We start from the raw sequence: 22,930 nt of genomic DNA on the forward strand, positions 1-22,930 counted from the left end.
TCGCCTTCTCCGCTCTAGATACGTTCTCTACTTTCGTAACGTTCTCACTTCCTTTTCCAGGAGCCTGCTGCTTATTCGTAACACCTGACGTGGACTACATGACCCAGCATTCATCACGACACGTTGATTTCCGGGTCAAGAGGTCCGCGCTGGGTAGATCACCATGGAAGCCATCGGTTTGGTCACGTGGTGCCCCTGGTTACGCCCGCTGGCTGCTGTGGGGTCTGGGGCTCCGGCAGGGGCCATTTTGCCGAAGCCAGCCTCTCAAGGGAGACGGCAACTAACTGAAGCTGTTCCTTTTCTTCCTCTGCAGCTTGGGGCCTGGAGAGGAACTGGGAGGCTGGGCTCCATCGAGCCCTTCAGAGACGATGGTTTCCTCCCGCCTCTGCCACCTGACGACCCTCCATGGCGGCTTTGCCCTCTGCGCTGCTCCTGCTGCCGCAATTTCCAGCCGTCTGTGCCTATCGCCTCCAGAGCTGCAATCGTCCTTCCGCCCCACAGACTGATGATAATCGAGGTGGGGGCACCATGAGAGGCGAGAAAAACTATTGCCGTGGAGCCGCCGGAGACCATGGTTCCTGCCCGCCGACACCTTTGCCTTTGGCCTCGACCCTCTTGATGCCTGCGGAGGCAATCACAAGTAGTTGGTCTGGGTCTGGAGGTGGTTTGTCAGGGGGAGATGAAGAGGAGACTCGGCTTCTTCAACTCCTCCGGACCGCGCCAGATCCTTCCGAGGCCTTCCAGGCTTTGCAGGCTGCTTTGCCACGGCGAGGCGGTCGACTCAGCTTCCCCCGACGGAAGGAAGCATTGTATCGGGCCCTGGGCCGAGTGCTTGTGGAAGGAGGTAGTGATGAGAAGCGACTCTGCTTGCAACTCCTCTCGGACGTTATCCGGGGTCAAGGGGAGGCAGGCCAGCTGGAAGAGGCCTTTAGCTTAGCACTTCTGCCTCAGCTCGTTCTCTCCTTGCGAGAAGAGAATCCAGCCCTACGGAAAGATGCACTACAGATCCTACATATATGTCTGAAACGTAGTTCTGGACAGGTGCTGAGAACACTTATACAGCAAGGACTGGAAAGCACGGATGCCCGGCTTCGAGCTGCCACAGCACTGCTGTTCCCTATCTTGCTTACTCCTGAGGATTTGTTGTTCAACCTAGATCTCACTGAGGTAATAATATCCCTCGCCAGAAAGCTTGGCGATCAGGAGATAGAAGAAGAATCTGAGACTGCTTTCTCTGCACTTCAGCAAATTGGGGAACGACTTGGCCAAGAGAGATTTCAGTCCTATATCTCTCGCCTGCCATCTGCCTTGAGGAGACACTACAATCGCCGCCTGGAGGCCCAATTTGGAAGTCAGGTTCCTTATTATTTGGAACTTGAAGCTTCTGGATTTGCTGAAGATCCTCTCCCCTGTACAGTGACTCTTTCTAACAGCAATCTTAAATTTGGGATTATTCCTCAAGAGCTGCATTCAAGATTGTTAGATCAGGAAGACTATAAGAACCGGACTCAGGCGGTCGAGGAATTAAAACAGGTGATAGGAAGATTTAATCCTAGTTCTACCCCTCATTCCAGTCTCGTCGGTTTCATTAGCTTGCTGTATAATTTGTTAGATGATTCTAACTTCAGAGTGGTTCATGGCACACTTCAGGTCCTGCATTTACTGGTTATTCGCCTAGGACAGCAGGTACAGCAGTTCTTGGGACAAGTTATAGCAGCTTCTGTCAAAGTGCTGGCAGACAACAAGTTGGTAATCAAACAAGAATACATGAAGATCTTCCTCAAGCTGATGAAGGAAGTAGGTCCCCAACAGGTGCTTTGTTTACTCCTGGAACATCTCAAACATAAACATTCCAGAGTGAGAGAGGAGGTAGTGAACATTTGTATCTGCTCCCTCCTGACCTATCCCAGCGAGGATTTTGACTTACCCAAACTGTCTTTTAATCTTGCCCCAGCTCTTGTAGATAGCAAACGCAGGGTGCGTCAAGCAGCTCTTGAAGCCTTTGCTGTGTTGGCATCGTCAATGGGCTCAGGTAAAACTAGCATCCTTTTCAAAGCTGTGGATACTGTTGAACTTCAAGATAATGGAGATGGAGTGATGAATGCTGTTCAGGCCAGATTGGCTAGAAAAACCCTCCCAAGGTTAACAGAACAGGGATTTGTGGAATATGCAATGCTTATGCCATCATCTGCCCAGGGTAGGTCAAGCCATCTGGCACATGGAGCAGATACAGACTGGCTTTTGGCTGGTAACAGAACTCAGAGTGCACACTGTCACTGTGGAGACCACACAAGGGACAGCATGCAAATTTATGGATCTTACAGTCCAACTGTCTGTACCCGAAGGGTATTAAGTGCAGGAAAAGGAAAAAATAAATTACCATGGGAAAATGAACAGCCTGAAGTCTCGGGAGAAAACCAGACCTCCAATTCCAAGGACATAGAACAGGTATGCATTTTTGCTGATTGCCTTGAATTGAAACTAGAAAGAATTTAAAATGAACATGGGCCTGTAATGACTTAAGGGTGAGGCTGCCGTGGGATTGTTATGTTTTGTTTTTAATTTGGTTTAAATGGTGACGTGGATATCTATTACATAGATACAGATCACGTATGAACATTTAATAGGCTTACTGCTTGATGGATTTCATTGAATTTGAGGCACAATATGATAGTGACAATACCTGGATTTCAGTTTTGGTCTGTCCATTTGGGATATCGATTATTTCATCCATAAATAAATCCTGAATATTTAGTACATGTCAGATGAAGAGCTAAGTTCTATTAATGAAGATGAGACTGGTTCGATGAAGTTTAGGGAAAAGGTCAGACCTGTAAATGGACAGTACCAAGTTTGTTAAGGGTTGAGGTAGAAATATAAAGAGTCTATAGGAATATGAAAAGAGAAAAAATAATGTTACTAGAAAAGTTTAAAAAGTCTTCCAAGAAGATGTGACATCTGAACTGATTTTCTCCCAAATTTTTTATTTTGAAAATTGCAAATCTATAAATAACTTAAAAGAATTGTATAATGACTATCCATCTACTTTATTTATATTTAACAGATGTCATCTTGCCATGTGTGCTTCATATTTGCTGAACCATTTGAACGCAAGTGCAGATATCTTGATATTTCATTCCTAAATATTTCCATACATATATTCTAAGAATGGCATTTTCCTTTATCACATTATTAACACACCTCAGAAAATCAGTAGTAATTCAGTAATGTCTAATATATAGTCTGTATTTAAATTTATCCAATTGTCCCTTAAAAAACATTTTCTAGTATTTGTTTTACTTTTATTGTCCAGGTTCCAGTCAAGGTTCATGCAGTTAATTTGTCTCTTATCTAGAACAATATACCTACTTGTTTGTTTCTTTCATGACATTGTCTTATTTGAAGAATTTGGAGTAGTTTTGTAGAATTTTTTACATTTCTTAATTTATCTGATTGTTTCTTTATGATTACATTCAAAATAAACACTTTTAGCAAAAATGTTACATAGGAGATGTTGTGAACTTAACAGGACATCACATCAGGAGACATATAATATCAGGCTGTCCTGCTACTGGTGAGCTAAATTTTACTACTTGGTTAAGGTAGTGATAACCAGACACTATTGTAAAGTTTATCTTCCCCTTTATAATTAGCACATGATCTGCAGGATGATACTTTGAGACCCTATGAATAACCCAACAATCTTTCAGCCACTGTTGCTAACATCCAGTAATGATCCTTACCTATTCCATTTATTACATCAAGGGCTACAGAGAAACAGTATCTATTTTTTTATTCTTACATTCTATATTTGTTATCTGGCATTCTTTTTTGTTGTGTATTAAATACATCAGTATTCCTTTTGATGCTAAAATTGGCTCAAAGTTGAGCTGACTCAATTCGGTGGCCGACTCATGTCCATTGAGGTGACTCTTTAGTCTTTGAACACTTCCTTTACTTAAACGTACAGGATGTACAGGCTTACCTTGTACCTTTCTTGTGCCAGACCTGAAATCAGCCATTTTTTTCAAGAGCACTAAAACTGCTTTTTTAGTTAAGAGTAGAATTTAAAAACCAAAGTCTATATATAAATGTATTCATTGCTGTTGTTTACCATTGTGGATTGATCCTGATTTCAGTGGATGAACCAGGGAGTACCTTTTTTTTTTTTTTTCTCTTAAATCATACTAATACTTCTAATTCAAATCCAGCACCACAGGGTTTTTCCTCATCTTTCTTTCGTCTGTATATCTCCCTTCTCCCACAGTAAAACCCAGGTTTCCGGTGTCAGTCATACTCATATGCTGTATCCTTTAATTCACAAAAAAATAATTACTACAACAATAACATAACAACTACCTACCTACTAAAGGTCAAGATTTCTTTGCAGGTCTTCTTCTGCTTGGAATTATTCTACAGAATTTTATTTTCAAACTCTTCTTAAATTAATTATTTTCTAGATGATTATGATTTAAATGGTGTGATAAAAGATGAATAGAGTTTTGCTAAGTATGGGTGGATCCTAGTGAATTTCAGAGGGAGAGAATATCTTTATTCACTGGGAGGGTCACCTGGGTGACTGAGTCGGTTGAGCATCTGCCTCAGGTCAGAGAGTCGCACATCAGGTTCCTTGCCCCCTCGGAGGAAGCAGGGTGGGGGGGTAAGGCAAGGGGGCACTGGAAGGGTGTGTGTGTGTCTACTTTTCTCTCTCCTTCTGGCCCTCCCCTTCCATTCATGCTGTTTCTCTCTTTCTTTCTCAAATAAATAAATAAAATCTTAAAAAAAACAGATAGGGACTGCCTTATGAAAAGACTTAGAAAATTAGTAAGAAATGGTGAGTTTCTGCACAGTTGAAACTGTTTGGTAGGCGGTAATAGAAGATGATAGTAGATACTTACATAATCTAGTTATATGGTTATTCTCCTGTATTGTAAACATTACCTGGCAGTGAAAAGTTTTCTGTAAGCATGGATCTTAACACTGCTTATTCTGTGTCAAATCTAAAATGTTAGTGTATTATGATTCTGGTGCTAGCCGAAGTACCAAGAATCTGAAAATAAGTGCATTTTTGAAATTCTAGTGTAGACATATGTTGCTTTTAGTATATGTGCTGCCGAAGTGAGCACCATATGTTGCTTTTAAAAGATAGAACTTAATCCCAGAAATTAAGTTTTACTTTCTTACTCATGGTTTGTAGAAGAACTACACTGGAATTTATCTTGAGGACAGTGATTAAATATTTAAATGTTTTTAAGTATGCTGTTTTTGAAATGTGCATATATATACACACATCTATATATATATATAAAGATTTTATTATTTATTTGAGAGAGAGAGAGCATGAGCAGGGGGAGGGGCAGAGGGAGAGGGAGAGGCAGACTCCCTGCTGAGCAAGTAGCCCAGGACCCTAGGATCACAACTTAAGCCAAAGGCCGGTGCTTAACCGACTGAGCCACCCAGGCGCCCTCTAAGTGTGTATGATTGTGTATATTTTTAAAGATTTTACTAATCTGACAGAGAGAGAGAGAGACCACACAGTAGGCAGAGTGGCAGGCAGAGGGAAAGGGAGAAGCAGTCTCCCCACTGAGTAGGGAGCCCGATATGGGGCTCGATTGCAGGACCCTGGGATGATGACCTAAGCTGAAGGCAGATGCTTAACAACTAAGCCACCGAGATGCTCCAAGTATGTATATTTTTTAAAAACATTTTTTAGAGCTGTTTTATGTTTGGAGCAAAATTGAAGATGAAGTACAGAGATTTCCCTTATCCTTTCTGCGCCCCCCCCCCCCCCACATGCACAGCCTTCTGGACTGGCACCACAGTAGTACATTTCTTGCAGTTCATGTACACTGACATACCAGTATCACCCAAAGTCCATATTCCATGCCCAGTATTCAGCGTTGTAGTATCATACAGAATAGTTCACTGCCCTGGAAATCTGTGCTCTGGCTCTTCATCCCTCCTTCCTTCCCTCTCAGCAACTGCTGATCTTACTGTCTCCATAGTTCATTTTTCCAGAATGTCATGGCCCCTGGTCTGATTTGTGCTGGCTCTTGCCCAAGTTCTGCTTTAACATTTCCAGTGTACTGTTAATCTGTTACTTCTGTCTTGTCCACTTATAGCACTGGTTGGTGACATTAAACAGCAAAGCTTCCAGAAAAACTCATGACTGTTATATTACATATTCCTGGAGCTCATTTTGAAGATAGACTAGTTTGCAGAGAAAGATGATTTTTTGTAGTGCAGTGTTGAGATAAGTTTACAAGAGGGAAGCAGGGGCTACATTGGAGACCAAAGAATTTAGCTTGTAATTTTGACAGTTGTTTGAGACTATTTGTTTGTTTGGTTTTTGTGGGTTTTTTCCCCCCCATGATTTACTTGGAATAAGTTGTGGTGTTATTTTTTTTTCTTTTTTTTAGAGAAGCCAGAGACTGGAGACTTAGAAGATTAGTTAGAATTATACTTATTAGACTAGTTGGTATGAGGTGTTGAGATTTATGAGGATTAGCAGGGCTTCAGGATTAAACTAGAAAGAAAATAATGGATGTAAGAGATATTACAAAACATTTAGTGACCAAGTGTTGGAGAAGAGAGAGAGAAAAATGGATAACAGATTTAAATGAGGTGACCAATGCATAATCGATTCATGAGAACACATAAGAAGGCCCCGAACAAGGAAATTAATTTGGGGGGAAATGAAATTCAAAAGAAAGAAGATAGAATTTGCCAGTTGAGTTTGAAGAATACTATTTGAGAGACAAGAAAGAACTAGAGATACAGATCTTGGAAGTCATGTACTGAGAAGTAATTGTTGAGACTGAGAAGAGATAGTCTCTCCAGTAAAGGCCATCTAATAGAGCAAGAACAGCATGCTAACATGGTCTTAACATATACTCCCATTTAGGAAATAGCAATAGGAGATAGAACCAAACAAGGCAAAGAGACAGGTGCCTAAATGTTGGAAGAGAACCAAGAAAAAACAGTTTTAGAAGTGAAGCAGAAAGTTTCTCTCCCCCTCACCTTGCTCACTCACTCACTCTCTCTAAATAAATAAATAAAATTAATAAAGTACTTAATATGACCAATTTTTAAGGTCAAAATTATTAAGCTGCACTAATGTATTTGGTGTGAATTAATCCTAAAACTTGAGATTTTTCTTGGATGTTCAGTTGTTTCTAATAAGTAGTCTTTGATTTTCTTTTCAAAATATGATTGTAAAATTTGAAAGAGAAAAACTCTTGGTTTAAGCATGTCAGAATCATGGATAACCCTGAAAATCATATCTGATGTCATTACAGATATTAGATTATTTTCCATAAATAGTCATTGATTTTCTTATTTCTTTTTTTCCTTTTTGAAATTTTTTAAGGTAATCTCAAGTGTCACACACTCTGGTGACTAAACCAGTCAGGCGCACCTAATTTTCTTTTTTAAATTTTACTAGTGTGTCTAAAAAATCTGACAACCATAGTTTTTTGTTTGTTTTGAGATTTTTTAATTTATTTGACAGGGAGACACAGTGAGAGAGGGAATACAAGCAGGGGGAGTGGGAGAGGGAGAAGCAGGCTTCCTGCCAAGCAGGGAGCCTGATGTGGGGCTCGATCTCAGAACCCTGGGATCATTACCCAAGCCAAAGGGAGCTGCTTAACGACTGAGCCACTCAGGTGCCCCGAAAACCTTAGTTTTAATGCTTGTCAAAATCCTGAACAACCCAAAAGCATATCTATTCTGTATAGTTGATCTATTTAAAACCTTAAAAATAGTTTTAAAATCAATTTTTAGAAATAAACCTTAAATACATATGGAGACTTAGAATATATATATTTTTTTCCATCTTAAAAAAAGCTGTAACAATGCCCTTGATAAGTGGACAGCATGTATCCATTACCTTGTATTATATTTTTATTTCCCTATAACTTTTTAACCTAGAACCATGTCTGCTGTATATATTAAATACAACCTTACTCAAAGAAACCAACTTTATTTCCTCATAGATATAGAAAAAACTGAAAGTCGTGTAACCAGAAAATTAGCTTTCATTTTTTCTGAGTACACATTTCATATGCTTTTCCAGTGATTTAAGTGGCAATAAACATGTATTTAACATCATCCAAAGGTATTTCTATATCCTTTAATCTGTTTAATTGATGGTTATTCAATAATGTATAAGAGACAAGGGTAAATTAAAAATATATTTGGTGAGCACTGATTTGCATATTTTTCTTATTTTTAAGTTCAGGATATCTAAAGATTTTTCATTAATTCAATTTTATATTAGTCTAAAATCTTAAGATTAACTAAGGGTTTGAAAATTATAACAAGCTATATATTAATCATTATAGGAGTATATGATATAGAATCATATATGATATAGACATTATAGGAATTGATCTCTTTTAATAAAGATATCTATTATAAAATTTAATTGAACTATGATTTTACATTTTTTTTTAAGATTTTATTTATTTATTTGACAGACAGAGATCACAAGTAGCCAGAGAGGTGGGCAGAGAGAGAGGAGGAAGCAGGCTCCCTGCTGAGCAGAGAGCCTGATCAGGGGCTCCATCCCAGGACCCTGGGATCATGACCTGAGCTAAAGGCAGAGGCTTTGAGCCACCCAGGCACCCCTACAATTTTTTTTTTTTGAAGGAGCTATATTAATATACCCAACCTGTGAAGCTAGTGTAGGAAATTAAAGAAATTTGAGTTCCTGGGGCACTCAAACTGGAGTTTTATTTCTTCAAAATGCTGTGTTTAAAAGGATTTTTTGGAACTTTTTCTATATAATTATATACCAGATATTAAAACTTTAAAGTTTAAGAACATTTTTTTCTTGGTTAACCAAGGTCATTAATTAAACTTGCAGCTAGTCTATGTTTTCCCTTGAATGTACAGCTTGTGGCAAGACCATTGTTTGCCTTAAATAAACAGAACCTTCAAATCATAACAAGTAAAGAAATCCTAAAAGTCTTGGGTTTTATTTAATTTAATGTGATATAAGCACTTACCCTCTTAAAAGATTTTATTATGTCATTTGAAACAGTGTTGTTTCATTTGATTTTATTCTGATTAATACAATCTACAGATAGACAAGGTATACCAATCTATTTGCTCAAAAATATTTTATATTCATAAAATGGAAAACTTTACCTTCTGAATAACTTAGAGGATCTAATTATGATAAAGCAGAAAAATTTAAGGTAGAAGCAGGTGCCAATCTATTGATGTTGACCAGCTAAAGAAACAAAAACACTTAATTACCATTAGATTTATCATTGTTGAGTATGTTGGTTGTAACTATATCTACCACAAATTCATTGAGATTCTTTCCCTGAATAGTTGCAATCCAGTTCTCCTCTACTTGCATGTGTGTAGACTTAATGACTCAGTTCTAACAAATAAGGTAGAAATAATGGTGTGTGAATTCAGAAACTAGGTCATAAAAAGCCACTGCAGCTTGCATCTTCGTTGTTGTCTTTCTTGGATTGCTTGCTCTGGAGGAAGCCAGCTGCCAGATCATGAGCAGCCCTATGGAGAGACCCACAGGGAGGAACTGAGGCCTTCTGACAGTAGCCACTGAGTCGAGTTCAGTGATCCTCCACTCTCAGTCAAACCTTCCAGTGACAGCAGCGTTGCCAATATCTTAATTGTAGCCCCCAAGATACATAAACCATCCAGTTAAGCCGCTTGTAAATTTGTGATCCATAGAAAAAAGATAATAAATATTCATTGTTTTAAGCTACTGTGCTCCAGGATAATGCATTTTATAGCAGTAGATAACCAATTGACTAAGAATTGTGACTCCCAAGGATTTGGAGAGACGTTCTTTTTTTCCCAATGTCCATATCTTACACAGAAATGGTATTGAATTTTCTTAGGTTTTAAAAAAGCTAAACTTGCTTGAGGTTTGGAAAACTGTGGAATATTGTTTTGTTTGGCTTTTGGAAATCATTATTTCTCTGAATGTGTCTAATTTATAATTAAACTTCTTTCCTGTCCTTTAGCCTCAGAGTTCTAAAGTAATATTAATTTACAGTTACTCAGTTATTTAGAGAAATTGAAGAAAGCTGACCACTGAATCCATTTAATGTTATAGATTTTGTTTCCTTTCATCTTTGCTATAGGAATTTGATTTTTGTAGATATCAACAGGTAGATATTGGGCCCATTCTAAGTAAATGTGAAAAAACCCCAAGTTTTGGATGGGGAAAAAGAGATCTGGTTATTAGAGAAAAGGAGCTCATATCAATACATTTAAAAATACTTAAACAGGGGGCACGTGGGTGGCTCAGTCAGCCACTTCAGTCAGCCGAAGCATCTGCTTCGGCTCCGGTCATGGTCTCAGGGTGCTAGGATCGAGTCCCACATCGGGCTCCCTGCTCAGCAGAGAGTCTGCTTCTTCTCCCACCGCTGCTCCCACTGCTTGTACTCTCTCGCTCATGCACTTTCTTTCTCTCCCAAATATTCTTTAAAAATAAATAAATTAAAATTTAAAAAATACTTAAAATGAAACAAGAGGGGAGAGGAGGGAGACAAACTATAAGAGACTCTTAATCTCAGGAAACAAACTGAGGGCTGCTGGATGGAGGAGAAGGGGTAAAGATGGGTGGATGGGTGATGGACACTGGGGAAGGTATGTGCTTGGTGAGTGCTGTGATTGTGCAAGACTGATGATTCGCAGACCTGTACCCCGAAACAAATAATACAGTATATGTTAATTTAAAAAAATACTTAAACGGAGCACACCCCAACGAGATTGCAGATTCCCTTTTAGCTCCCTGTTATCCAGCAGAAATCACATAATAGTCAGATCATAAAATCAAAACCCATTTCTACCACTGCTGCTATCTATGTGGAAGCTATTGTCCATGTGGCCAATTAAAGTCAGAACCAGAAAGAGGCTTTACCAAGAATCAGATTCACTGTGCAAGAGCCATATTGCTCAGTTAGTTACATGAGGAAAGGTTAACTGGACTCAAGGGCCCAAGTCTCAGAAAAGGTATGCTTGCAGGTTGTGTGTTTGATTCTCATTTCAGACCCAGAAAAGCAGCATATTAGTGAAATTTCCAGAAACAAACATCAAACAAGGAGTCAGAAACACTTAGTTTGTTATTTGCAATGTTGTTTGTGTTCTTACATGTAAGAGAATCAGCTAATTGGCTAAATAAAGGGAAAACTAGAAATAGTCTCATTTACATATTTTCTGAGTAAACTGGTTAGCTGACAGCTATAGAAAGTTTGGTTTGGAGAAAAGTTCTGCCTTGTGTGGGAAGCCTATGGATATCAAAGAAACCACCATTTTAGTTGTTCTAAAAAGGTATTTAAGCTGTGTAACATGTGATAACATTTCTATGGTCTGCCAGTCCCCTTCAGTCAGCACTGCTACCTTAAGCCAGATATGCACCATTTTTGTCATTGGAATTTCTTCCTTATCATTAAAAAAATTTTTTTTGGAAGCAACCAAATGTTCCATAATAAGAGAATGGCATGTCTAGTCAATGGAATATTATGCAGTCTCTAAAAATGTACAAGGATATGTACATAACAATGTTCACTACAAGATTATAATACTGAAAAGTTGTGACATAGAAAATGTCCATCAGTAGGGAACTATGAGTTCAACAGTAATGCGAAATACTGGGCAACCGTTAGAAAGAATAAGCAGATATGTATGGATTACATGGAAAGATGTCTATAATATGATGAGCACTTACTGTGTGCCAGAGTATTATGTGATCTATTTTTGTTTCTTAAGAATACATTATTGAGAGTTGCGGGCTGGCTCCCTCGATTAAACCTCGACTCTCCATTTTTGGCTCAGGTCATGATCTCAGGATTGTGAGATGAGCCCCCCTCATCTGATTCCACACTGAGCAGGGAGTCTGCTGGAGATTCTCTCCCTCTTCCCCTGTGTCCCCATTCCCTCACATGTATGTACATGTACTCTCTCTAAAGTGAATGGATAAGTCTTTTTTAAAAAAATAGTTTTTGGAGGTATGTTTATATCTAGAAAAAGACCTGTTAAAGAGTTTATCATCAAAATTCTAATGAAAAGGTTACCAAAGAAGAATTTTATATCTTATTTACTTCTATATTTTTTGCATTTTTTTCAATAAGCAGTTTACTACTTATTTTATATTTACTACTTATTACAAAAACTGCTGTTTTTGTAATTGAAGTTTATAGCATTTATAAGAGGTTTTAGCAACATGGAAGTAGTTTTATGATAATGTTAAGTACAAAAGTGAGATAAAAAACTTCGTATCTAGTAACACAACCATGTTTTCTTCAAGTGTTTTAAAAACACAAAGATGGGGTAGCTGGTGGTTCAGATGGTTAAGCCTCTGCCTTCGGCTCAGGTCGTGATTCTGGGGTCCTGAGATGGAGCCCCACATAGAGCTCCTTGCTCAGTGGAGAGCCTGCTTCTCCCTCTCCCACTCCCCCTGCTTGTGCTCTCTTTCTCTTAAAAAAAAAAAAAAATAGAATAAGTCAAGCAGACAAGCAGAGAGAGCCAAGTATCATATGGTTTCACTTACTTGTGGAGCATAAGGAATAGCACGAAGGACATTGGGAGATGGAGAGGAGAGGTGAGATGGGGGAAATTGGAGGGGGAGACAAACCGTGAGAAACGGTGGACTCTGAGAAACAAACTGAGGGTTTTGGAGGGGAGGGTGTGGGGGGTTGGGTAAGCCTGGTGGCGGGTATTAAGGAGGGCATGTATTGCATGGAGCACTAGATGTAGTGCATAAATCCATGAATTTTGAAGCACTGAAAAGAAATAAAATAAAATGGAAAAAAATATAAAGTGTTCAAGGTGCAAAAAAAAAAAAAAAAAAAGAAAGAAAAAAGAAAAGCACAGAGATGTTTCAGAAGGAGACTTTAGGTAATCAGAACAATTTTTTTTTCTTTTTTTTTTTTTTTTTTTAAGAGAGAGAGCGCATGAGCAAGTGAGCAAGTAGGGTGGGAGGTAAAGGGGAAGAGAGAGAATCTTAAGCAGACTCCATGGCCAGCATGGAGCCCAATGCAAGGCTCCATTTCATGACCCTGGGATCATGACCTGAGCTGAAATCAGGAGTCATGTGCTTATCCGGCAGAGCCACCCAGGAGCCCCAAATATTTTCAGATTTTTCTATAGCAAAGCTTATTAATCCCTGACTGACTTCTACATCCTTGAAAATTCCCCACTCAACACATATTCTCGATCACTACCTCTGCTCCCATATTCCTATCCCCATCCCTGCCATCACCACTAGTTGTTGTATTACCTGGCATACACACTAATGTTCTGTTCTCTAAGCAGAAATTAATGACGGAGTAAACCTAATATAAAATGTATCCCAGGGATGCCTGGGTGGCTCAGTCAGTTAAGTGTTTGACTCTCGATCTCAGCTTAGGTCTTGATCTCAGAGTCAGGAGTTCAGGCCCAGTGTTGGGCTCCTTGCTGGGCATATGGAGCCCTCCTAAAGAAAAAAAATGTATTCCCTACTGTAGAATTATTTCTTGATTACTCACCATTTTAACTGGGTTAGTATGTCTTAATGTGTCTAATCAAAAGTTGACTAATTGGTTTCATTTTTATCCCACTTAATATAAACTACTGTATAATCAGTCATAGAAATTGTAATACTGTACTCTGAGAAAGTGAGGTTAGGTTTTTTTCATTTCAGGCATTATTTATTTTTCTTTGATATTTTCTGGGTTAATTTTTGAAGATGTTAACTCGTTTTTCACAAAATTTGTTAAAGAAAAACAGGTTATCCGAGGATTTGGTAGTTCATAGTCTTGTAATAGTCAAGTAGCAAAGAAGTTTTCAAATACACATATTTTTAATTTTATTGCTTTTCATTGTTATTTGATATTTGGCAAAGTTTGCAAAGAAGCATACTGAGAAGGCTTACAGCTAACTACATGTCTAGATTTGATTGTGTCTGTAAGCTTCAAATAAATATATTTGCAGTAAGTATAATTTCTGTTCATTCAACCTTTTTTTTTTAAGCTTTTAAGTTTACATATTTATTTATTTATTTTTAAATAATTTCTGTACCCAACATGCAGCTCGAACTTGAACTCCCAGGATCAAGAGTCACATGCTCTTTTGACTGAGCCAGCCAGGCACTGCTGTTCTCTCAATTTTTTTAATGTTCTATAGCCATATTGAATGTGAAGTGATCCAGAACAATTGAGGTCGTCATTGGTGAAGAATTCTGAACACTTGGGGGCGCCGGGGTGGCTCAGTGGGTTAAACCTCTGCCTTTGGCTCAGTTCATGATTTCAGGGTCCTGGGATTGAGCCCCGCATCAGGCTCTCTGCTCATCAGGAAGCCTGCTTCTCCCTCTCTGCCTGCCTCTCTGCCTACTTGTGATACCTCTCTCTCTCTCTCTGTGTCAAATAAATAAATAAAAATCTTAAAAAAAAAAAAAAGAAAAGAAAAAAAGAATTCTGAACACTTGAATCATGCTCTCATTTAGTTCTTTAACTATCTGTCCTATAGCACTTTTGTACCTTAAGGATCAAAAGGGACATGTGAAAAAAAAAAATGGATACTATAAAGTACTAGACATATGTAAAGTATCAGGCACCTGGTTTCAACTAAGAAATCTATCCTAAGAAAACCTCCTAAGGGAACTGTGACATAGGTTACCATTTTTATTTGGGCTACAGAATGTGGATAGTAAATTTGTCACAGTAAGACTAGTAGAGTGGAGTGCTTACTGGTTCAGTGACCTTCAGTTGGCATTTACTGCGTAATACTCAAGGACGGCATAGTGTGACAGTCTACACTCCTAAATCAGAAATGTTCTTTGCTATATTCAAGTTGTCTTTTAATTCTTTCTGTCATTTACATTCTTTCCTTCCCAGCTGCCAGATTTGTACTTTAGGAAGGTAAGGTGCAGAAAAGGTTTGGAGTAAAATAATAAGTAAAATAATAAGAAAGAGACAAAAATTTCTATCATGGAATGAAAAATACTGTTAGTGTACCGTACGATATTTGGATGTTTATTTGTATCACTGTATATTTGATAAATTTAGTATTTTTTAATCTGAATTTCATAATTGAGTCTAAATTATTCTGTCATATTTATTACCAAGAAGATGTAACACATATTTGATAATTTTTTATTCTCTTCTTATAGTTTTCAGCATATGATTTCATCCCATCTCCAAAATTAAAGCCCTCTCAAGGAATGCCAGTAAATGATGATTTATGTTTTAGCAGAAAAAGAGTGTCAAGAAACTTATTTCAGAATAGTCGAGATTATAACCCAGATTCTCTTCCTGTATGTGCTGCTGGTAAGTAAAAGGTCCAGGTAATGGACATGTTGAAACTATCTTAAAGGTTTCTCTAAACTTAATAATTCCTTTAAGAGCTCAAGAGACAATTCAGATTCAATAAATATTTGTTAAAGATCTGATAGGAATGGGGCACCTGGGTACCTTAGTCCATTGAGTGTCCAACTCTTAATTTTGGCTCAGGTCATGATTTCAGGGTCATGAGATCTAGCCTATGTCTAGCTCTGCACTGGGTGTGGAGCCTGCTTGGGATTCTCTCTCCCTCTCATCCCACACATTTGTTTGTGCCTGCTCACACACACTTTCTCTTTCTCTCTCAAGAAAAAAGAAAAAAAAAAAACTAATAAGAATGGACACATTGACATAATTGTCTCCTAAGACTCTGGAAGGGTTTCTCACTGAAACCCTTTAAGTACTAATGTAAGGCAGTATTTACTTAATCAACAATCCATATTTATTAAGTGTCTCCCATGTGTCAGATATTTTACTAGGTACTGGGGATATGGCAGTCAACAAAAGAGGGAAAACTTTCTTCATAATAAATCTTGCATTCTAATTGGAGCAAAGCAGACATTAAATAAATGCAAAGCATAGTAGGTTAGGTGGTGATAAATGCTATGGAGAAAAATAAAGCAGAGAAGTGGAAATGGAGAAAGGGCTATTTTAAATAATGTGGTGAAAGAAGGCCACATTCAGAAAGAGAATATTTGAAGAAAACCACACAAGTATCAAGAGAGAAGAAAAAATTATACAGGAAGAGGGAATAGTGCAGAATGCAGAACATGTTTGAGTAAGATCAAAGAGGCTAGTTAGTCTGGAATGAAATCAGTAAGGGGTAGAGAAATAGAAAATGAAATTAAAGAGGTAATAAGGGTCCTTATTTATAAGGTCTAGTGGACTTTTGAATGAACTCTGGCTTTTACTCTGAGTAAGGAACATTTTGAGAAAAGAGGAAACATATGTTGCCTTATGTTTTCTAGGCATGTTTTGGATGTTACATTTAAAATAGAGCTAAGGAAGGGCACCTGGGTGGCTCAGTCAGTCAAGTGTCCAACTCTTGATTTTGGCTCAGGTCATGAATCTCACCGTGGTGATATCCAGTCCCAGGTCTGGGTCCACGCTCAGAGAAAGTCCACTTGAGATTCTCTCCCTCTTCCTCTGCCTTTCCTGCCCCGCCCCACCATCTCCCTCAAATAAATAAATAAATCTTTTAAAAATAAGTAAATAGACTTAAGGAGGGCAAGGGTGAAAACAGCATAGAGTTGATGGAGGTTTAACCAGGCTAGCAGTGAATGTAGTGAAAGCAGTTAGATACTGACCATATGTCATAGGTAGAGTTGATATGATCTGCTGATGGATGGGGTATGGAATGTGTGAGAGAGAGAAGTAAAGAGTGCTCTAAGGTTTTTTGGCCAGAGCAACAGAAAGGTGTTTGTCTAAGTAAGTGTTACAGAAAGTAAATATTATGGTAGTTTAAAGGACATGGTCATCGTCATGGGCCATATCAGTTAGAAAAGGCACTGAAGAAGAGATAATTACAATGCATCTTTTGAGGATGTGTATGATATAAGCAGTTAGAGGTGAGTTGTGAGGAGAGCAGAGGTTTACATTAGGAATGGGCTTGGGATATTCTAGGAGCTGTGTGAAGAAGACATAATTCATTTTAGATGGTTGAGAATAAATTTGGATATGGGGAACCCTTGTGTACTAGGCTCAGAAATTTGAACTCATGCTTATAAGCTATATGGAACTAATGGGAGATTGTTTTCATTATGGAAAAAAGAAGGGTGATAAGGTTGGTTACAAATCAAATAGAAATAATCAGGAAAATATGACCACTGGATATAGAAGATAAAGATAGGGAATAGAAGAAGATTTCAAGATTTAGCACACAGGTAATTACAAAAAGGTAATGTGTTGACAAAACAAAGCCAGTTGGGAAGGAAAAGTGGTTTATAACATAAAGATTGAGTTTTTTATAGTTGTTTATTTAATATTTATTTAACATCCAGATGCTATCATTTATTGAAATTTGTTAGCTATGAGTCCAGGCACAAAATTTAGAGAATATTGTTACCACAGGAGAATTTATATACCTTTATGCAGTAAAAGTCCATAATATTTTCATATAAAAATGACTGTTAGATTGTGTAGTTTTAATGTTTAATAGAGAAAAAGAAATGCAAGAATATATCCAGTTATGGTGTGCCTGGGTGGCTCAGTGGGTTAAAGCCTCTGACTTCAGAGCCCCTCATCGGGCTCTCTGCTCAGTGGGGAGCCTGCTTCCTCCTCTCTCTCTGCCTGCCTCTCTGCCTACTTGTGATCTCTCTCTCTTTCTCTGTCAAATAACTAAATAAAATCTTAAAAAAAAAAAAAGAATATATCCAGTTATGCTCATGTCATTAGTTTGGATTTTTATAAGGCTCATGCTTTCTCATGCTTTCTATACTGTTGAGGGCTCTCACCTAGTTGTATAGATTTAAAATAACTGGAAAGTAAGACATCATATAACCTGATGCTAGATTGGATGACATGAATTATAAGTACCACAGGGATTTAAGAAAGGAAAAGGTGATAGAGGTGGTGAAGTGGTGATGAAGTGGTTTGAGAAAACTCCAGGAAAAGTTGGGCATGAGCTGGACCTTAAAAAAGGGAGAGGTTTGTGATCGATTGGCAGTGAGGAAAGAGAGGGGCTCTTATAGGTAGGGGGAAAGTGAAAATTACTTTTGAAGGTGTCCAGTACATGAAGGTTAAAGGAGCTTAAAATCAAAGGGAGAGAATTTTAAAAATCATAAAATTTCAGAACTTATATAAAGGACCCCCAATAAGGAATAACCTTAGCCAGCCAAGGGAAAGAAATCTTGGAAATATGGCCACATAAGCTTGGAAGCTATGTGAATGCTGTATTACATGTTAGGAAACAAACTAGAAGAGTTCTGCAGTACGACATTTTTGTATAGTATATACTACAAATGTCAGGAAGAAGGAAAATCAGCCCAGGAAACAACAGATGTTGGTGAGGATGAGAAGAAGGGAAATCCTCTTACATTGTTGGTGTGAATGCAAACTGGTACAGTGACTCTGGAAAATAGTGTGGTGATTCCTCAAAAAGTTAAAAATAAAAAATAAAATAAAATAAAAAGTTAAAAATAAAACCATCCCAGTAATTGCAGTAATAGATGTTTACCCAAAGGTACAAAAATACTGATTCAAAGGGACACATGCACATTTTATAGCAGCATTTTCAACAATTGCCAAATTATGGAAGGAGCCCAAGTGTCCACTGACTGATGCATGGATAAAGAAGATGTGGTATAGGTGTCTGAGGGGCTCAGTTAAGCGACTGCTTAAGGCTCAGGGTGCTGGTATCGAGCCCTCTTGTTGGTCTCCCTGCTGAGCAGGGAGTCTGCTTCTCCCTCTTCCTCTGCTGTTTCCCCTGCTTGTGCTTTCTTGCTCTGTCAGATAAATAAGTAAAATCTTAAAAAAAAAAAAAAAAAATCTTGCTGTTCGCAATGACGTGGTTGGAGCTAGAGAGTACTATGGTAGGCGAAATAAGTCAGAGAAAGACAAATACCATATGATTTCACTCATATGTGGAATTTGAGAAACAAAACAGGTGAACATAAGGGGAGAAAAAAGAGAAGCAAACCGTAAAACAGTTCTAACTATGGAGAACAAACTGAGGGTTGGTGGAGGGATGTTGAGGGGATGGGTTAAATGGGTGGTGGGTATTAAGGAGGGTACTTGTTGGGATGAGCACTGGGTATTATATATAAGTGACAGATCACTAAATTCTACTTCTGAAACTAATACTACACTCTATGTTAACTAACTGGAATTTAAGTAAAAACTTGGGGGGGAAGAGAAGGAAAGCAAGGTCTGGAGAAATGTTCCATGGTAAGGCAGCATGTAGAAAGAGTTTTTGTGTATATTTTTCAATATACCTTTCTTTGTACTTTTGCAGTCTCTTCTGTTCTTTAACCCCTCATACTAATCAGATATGCTCATAGCAAAAACTGTCCCTTTCTTGCCTACCTAGTTCACTGTACAGTTACTCCTGTAGTTATTCCTATGCAAATAAAATCAGTATTTCTGAAATTAAATATATTCATGAAATAAAGTTAACATTTATTTTTATGTTTTTCTCTTCCTTCTCTCCAAAGGCAGTACTGGGACTCATCAGACAAATGTTTCTGGGAAGTGTGGACAACTTGGATTTTCACAGATATGTGGGAAAACTGGCAGTGTGGATTCTGACTTACAGTACCTAGGAACAACTAACAGTCATCAAGATAAAGGTTTAAATTCCAACTTTATTTGGATACAAAGATTTATAAATATTATATGGGATATCCACATGTAGCTTATATGTTATTTTGTGTAATTTCATTCATTACAAAAAACTTATATTTTTAGTAACAGTTTTAATAACATTTTTTCATAACTTACCCTAAAATGTTAGATTTAATAATCTTTTTTTTTTTTAAAGATTTATTTATTCGACAGATAGAGATTACAAGTAGGCAGAGAGGCAGGCAGAGAGAGAGAGAGGAGGAAGCAGGCTCCCAGCCAAGCAGAGAGCCCGATGCGGGGCTCGATCCCAGGACCCTGGGATCATGACCTGAGCCGAAGGCAGAGGCTTTAACCCGCTGAGCCACCCAGGCGCCCCTAGATTTAATAATCTTAATGTAAATATAAATGGTGGAAATTAGAGAGTTTGGAAACTCATGGTGATGAGCTTTTTAATACCAAGTAATTAAAGAAAGATTTTCCATAGCAGTTTTAACTTTTCTTTTTTCCTTTCTGAAAGAGATTACACAAGTTGCAGGGAAGAGGGAAAATCTTAAGCAGGCTCCATGCCCAGTGTGGAGCCACACTGGGTTCAGTCTCACATCCCTGAGATCATGACCTGAGCTGAAATCAAGAGTCGGATGCTTAACTGACAGAACCACTTGGGCGTCCCAGCAGTTTTACCTTTTAAGGCTGTTGAGAATTTATTAAGCCTCCTGTTAGGAACCATAACTTCCTGACTAGCTGTCGTTTCAGGTATCTTATATATCTCTAAGATACAGAACAAAAGGAAGGACTTGAGGCTGGCTGTCAGTTATATGAATTTTTGATTTGAAGGGGTTTCTTAAAAGTCTGTGTAAGTAATAGCTTTATCAATTATTATTTAGAGGCAGGAGCATATGAAATATTTGTGTTTCTCTGATTGACTTATTTTGCTTAGCATAATACTTTCTAGCTCCATCCATGTCATTCCAAATGGCAAGATTTCATTCTTTATATGGTTGAGTAATAATCCTGTGTGTGTGTGTGTGTGTGTGTGTGTACCACATCTTCTGTATCCATTCATCAATAGGTGGATACTTGGGCAGTTTCTGTACTTAGGCTATTATAGGTAATACTGCTATAAACATCACAGTGCAGGGGCACTTGAATGGCTCAGTTAGTTGGTTAAGTGACTGCCTGCTGCTCAGGTCATGATCCCGGAGTCCTGGGATCAAGTCCCACGTCAGGCTCCCAGCTCCATGGGGAGTCTGCTTCTCCCTCTGACCTCCCCTCTCTCTCTCACTCTGTCTCTCTGTCTCTCTCAAATAAATAAATAAAATCTTTAAAAAAAAAAAATCACAGTGCATGTATCCCTTTGAATTAGTATTTTTGTATTCTTTGGATAGAGACTCAGTAGTGTAATTGTGGAGTCATAGGGGTAGCTCTAATTTTAACTTTTTGGGAAACCTCCACACTGTTTTCCAAAGTGGCCTCACCAGTTTGCATTCCCACCAACAGTGCAAGAGGATTCTCCTTTCTCCACATCCTTGCCAATACCTGTTGTTTTCTCTGTTGTTGATTTTAGTTATTTAGTTATTCTGACAGGTGTGAGGTATTAGTAGTTTTGATTTGCATTTCCCTGAGGATCAGTGATGCTGAGCATTTTTTCATGTGTCTGTTGGCCATATGGATGTCTTCTGTACATTTTTTAATTGGATTATGAAATGCTATTTTTAAGAGCCATACCTAAAACATGTCAAAATAGAATGGGAGAAAGTAAAGCATGGAAAAGATATACCAGGCAAATAGTCAAAGATAGCAAGTACAAAAATACTGATATTAGGGAAAACATGCACACTAAACGTAAAAATATTTTTAGGGCTACAGATTATCATCATAATGAAAAAAGAACAAGAAGAGATAAGACTTTGCTAAAATCATTTGGTGGTGGTGGGGAGTGTGTGTGGCAGAATTATAAGGAGAAAATTAACAAATCCACAAACGTCAGTGAAAAATTTAAATAGAGGGGCACCTGGATGGCTCAGTCAGTTAAGTGTCTGCTGCCTTGGGCTCAGGTCATGATCCCAGGGTCCTAGGATCCAACCCCACATTGGGCTTCCTGCTCAGTGGAGAGTCTGCTTCTCCCTCTGCTCCTTCTTCTGCTTGCGTTCTCCCTTTTTCCCTCAAATAAATAAATAAAATCTTAAAAGAAGAAAAGAAAACTTAAATACAATAAAGAAGTTTTAGATTAGGTGATCCAGAGTAATGAACAACACAATTAATAAGCTTGTGAAAGTTGTTTCAGAAATGGAAAACCTCAGTAGACCTGTAATCATTGAAGAAATTTCATTTTAAAATTTATCCCTACACACACAAAAACAACAAAAATATTCCAGGTTCAGATGGTGTTCCTAGTATTCTGTCAAACCTTCAAAAAGAGATAAATCCTATCTTAAACAAATTGAAAGAATTAAAAAAGAAAGTTGTTTTCCTGCTTTATTTTATGAGATGAGTATAGCCTTAATTCCATGACCCCATAAAGTTAATGAATAAAGTCTCACCTTCATGGAAGACAAAGTCCCAAAAATATATTAGCAAATGGAATCTAGCAGTGTGGTTTTAAAATGTGTATGTTATATATTATGTGCAAGTAATCTTCCAGAAACTGCTACATTTTTAACCTTATCACAGAAAGAAGGAGGCAAACTATGTAAGTGTGTCGATAGATGTGGTTAAAATTCAACATCTGTGCATGGTTACAAACTCCTAACAAACTACAAATAATTTTCTTAATCTGATTAATATCTGTTAATACCTATAGCAACTATATTTAGTGTTAAAGTATTAAAATTCACTTTAAAGTCAAGAATAAGACAAAATGCTCACTGTTACCATTGCTTTTAAAAATGTAATTACTAATCCCTTTAGTATTGGGAAACAGGCACTGTTCTGGAATCTAAAGATCAGAATCTAGTAGAGGAAAAAATAAACAAAGAAACAAGAATAGAAGTGACTTCTGTGAGGAAAAATAAAGTATGATAAGAGACAGATTGTGATAAGGAAAGTTTCTGTGAGTGAAAATGTTTAAGCAGAACTCCAAATGAAGTGAGGGAGTAAGTTACATTGATACCTGGAAAAATCCAGGAAGAGAGCATTCCAGGAAGAGAGAATAATCAAAGTACAAAAGCTCCGAAGTAGGACCACATTTGGCTTATTGGAGAAATAGGAAGGTCAGTATATTGAGTGAGAGGGAGAGTAATCTGCCGAGGTAACTTGGGGCCTTGTGGGATATAGTGAGGATTTGGGATTTTATTCTGAGTGGGATGGGAAGTGATGAGAGGTTTTTGAGAGGAAACCAAAATAGCCTG

The 22,930-nt window shown here is 38.0% G+C and overlaps 1 protein-coding gene across 7 annotated transcripts in view; it reads left to right on the forward strand.

Annotated features, from left to right (window-relative positions):
- The first annotated feature begins 204 nt into the window (after window positions 1-204).
- TOGARAM1 (TOG array regulator of axonemal microtubules 1) overlaps window positions 205-22,930 on the forward strand; it is an 80,156-nt gene continuing 57,430 nt past the window's right edge. For all 7 annotated transcript variants that reach the window (XM_046009181.1, XM_046009183.1, XM_046009184.1 and 4 more), the window contains exons 1-3: window positions 205-2,448; window positions 15,134-15,290; window positions 19,454-19,588. In XM_046009181.1, the coding sequence (XP_045865137.1) occupies window positions 406-2,448; window positions 15,134-15,290; window positions 19,454-19,588 (2,335 nt within the window). In that variant the 5' untranslated portion in view covers window positions 205-405. The remainder of the gene's footprint in view (window positions 2,449-15,133; window positions 15,291-19,453; window positions 19,589-22,930) is intronic.

The sequence above is a fragment of the Meles meles genome, chromosome 6, assembly GCF_922984935.1.
Source record: "Meles meles chromosome 6, mMelMel3.1 paternal haplotype, whole genome shotgun sequence".
NCBI classification, from domain to species: Eukaryota; Metazoa; Chordata; class Mammalia; order Carnivora; family Mustelidae; genus Meles; species Meles meles.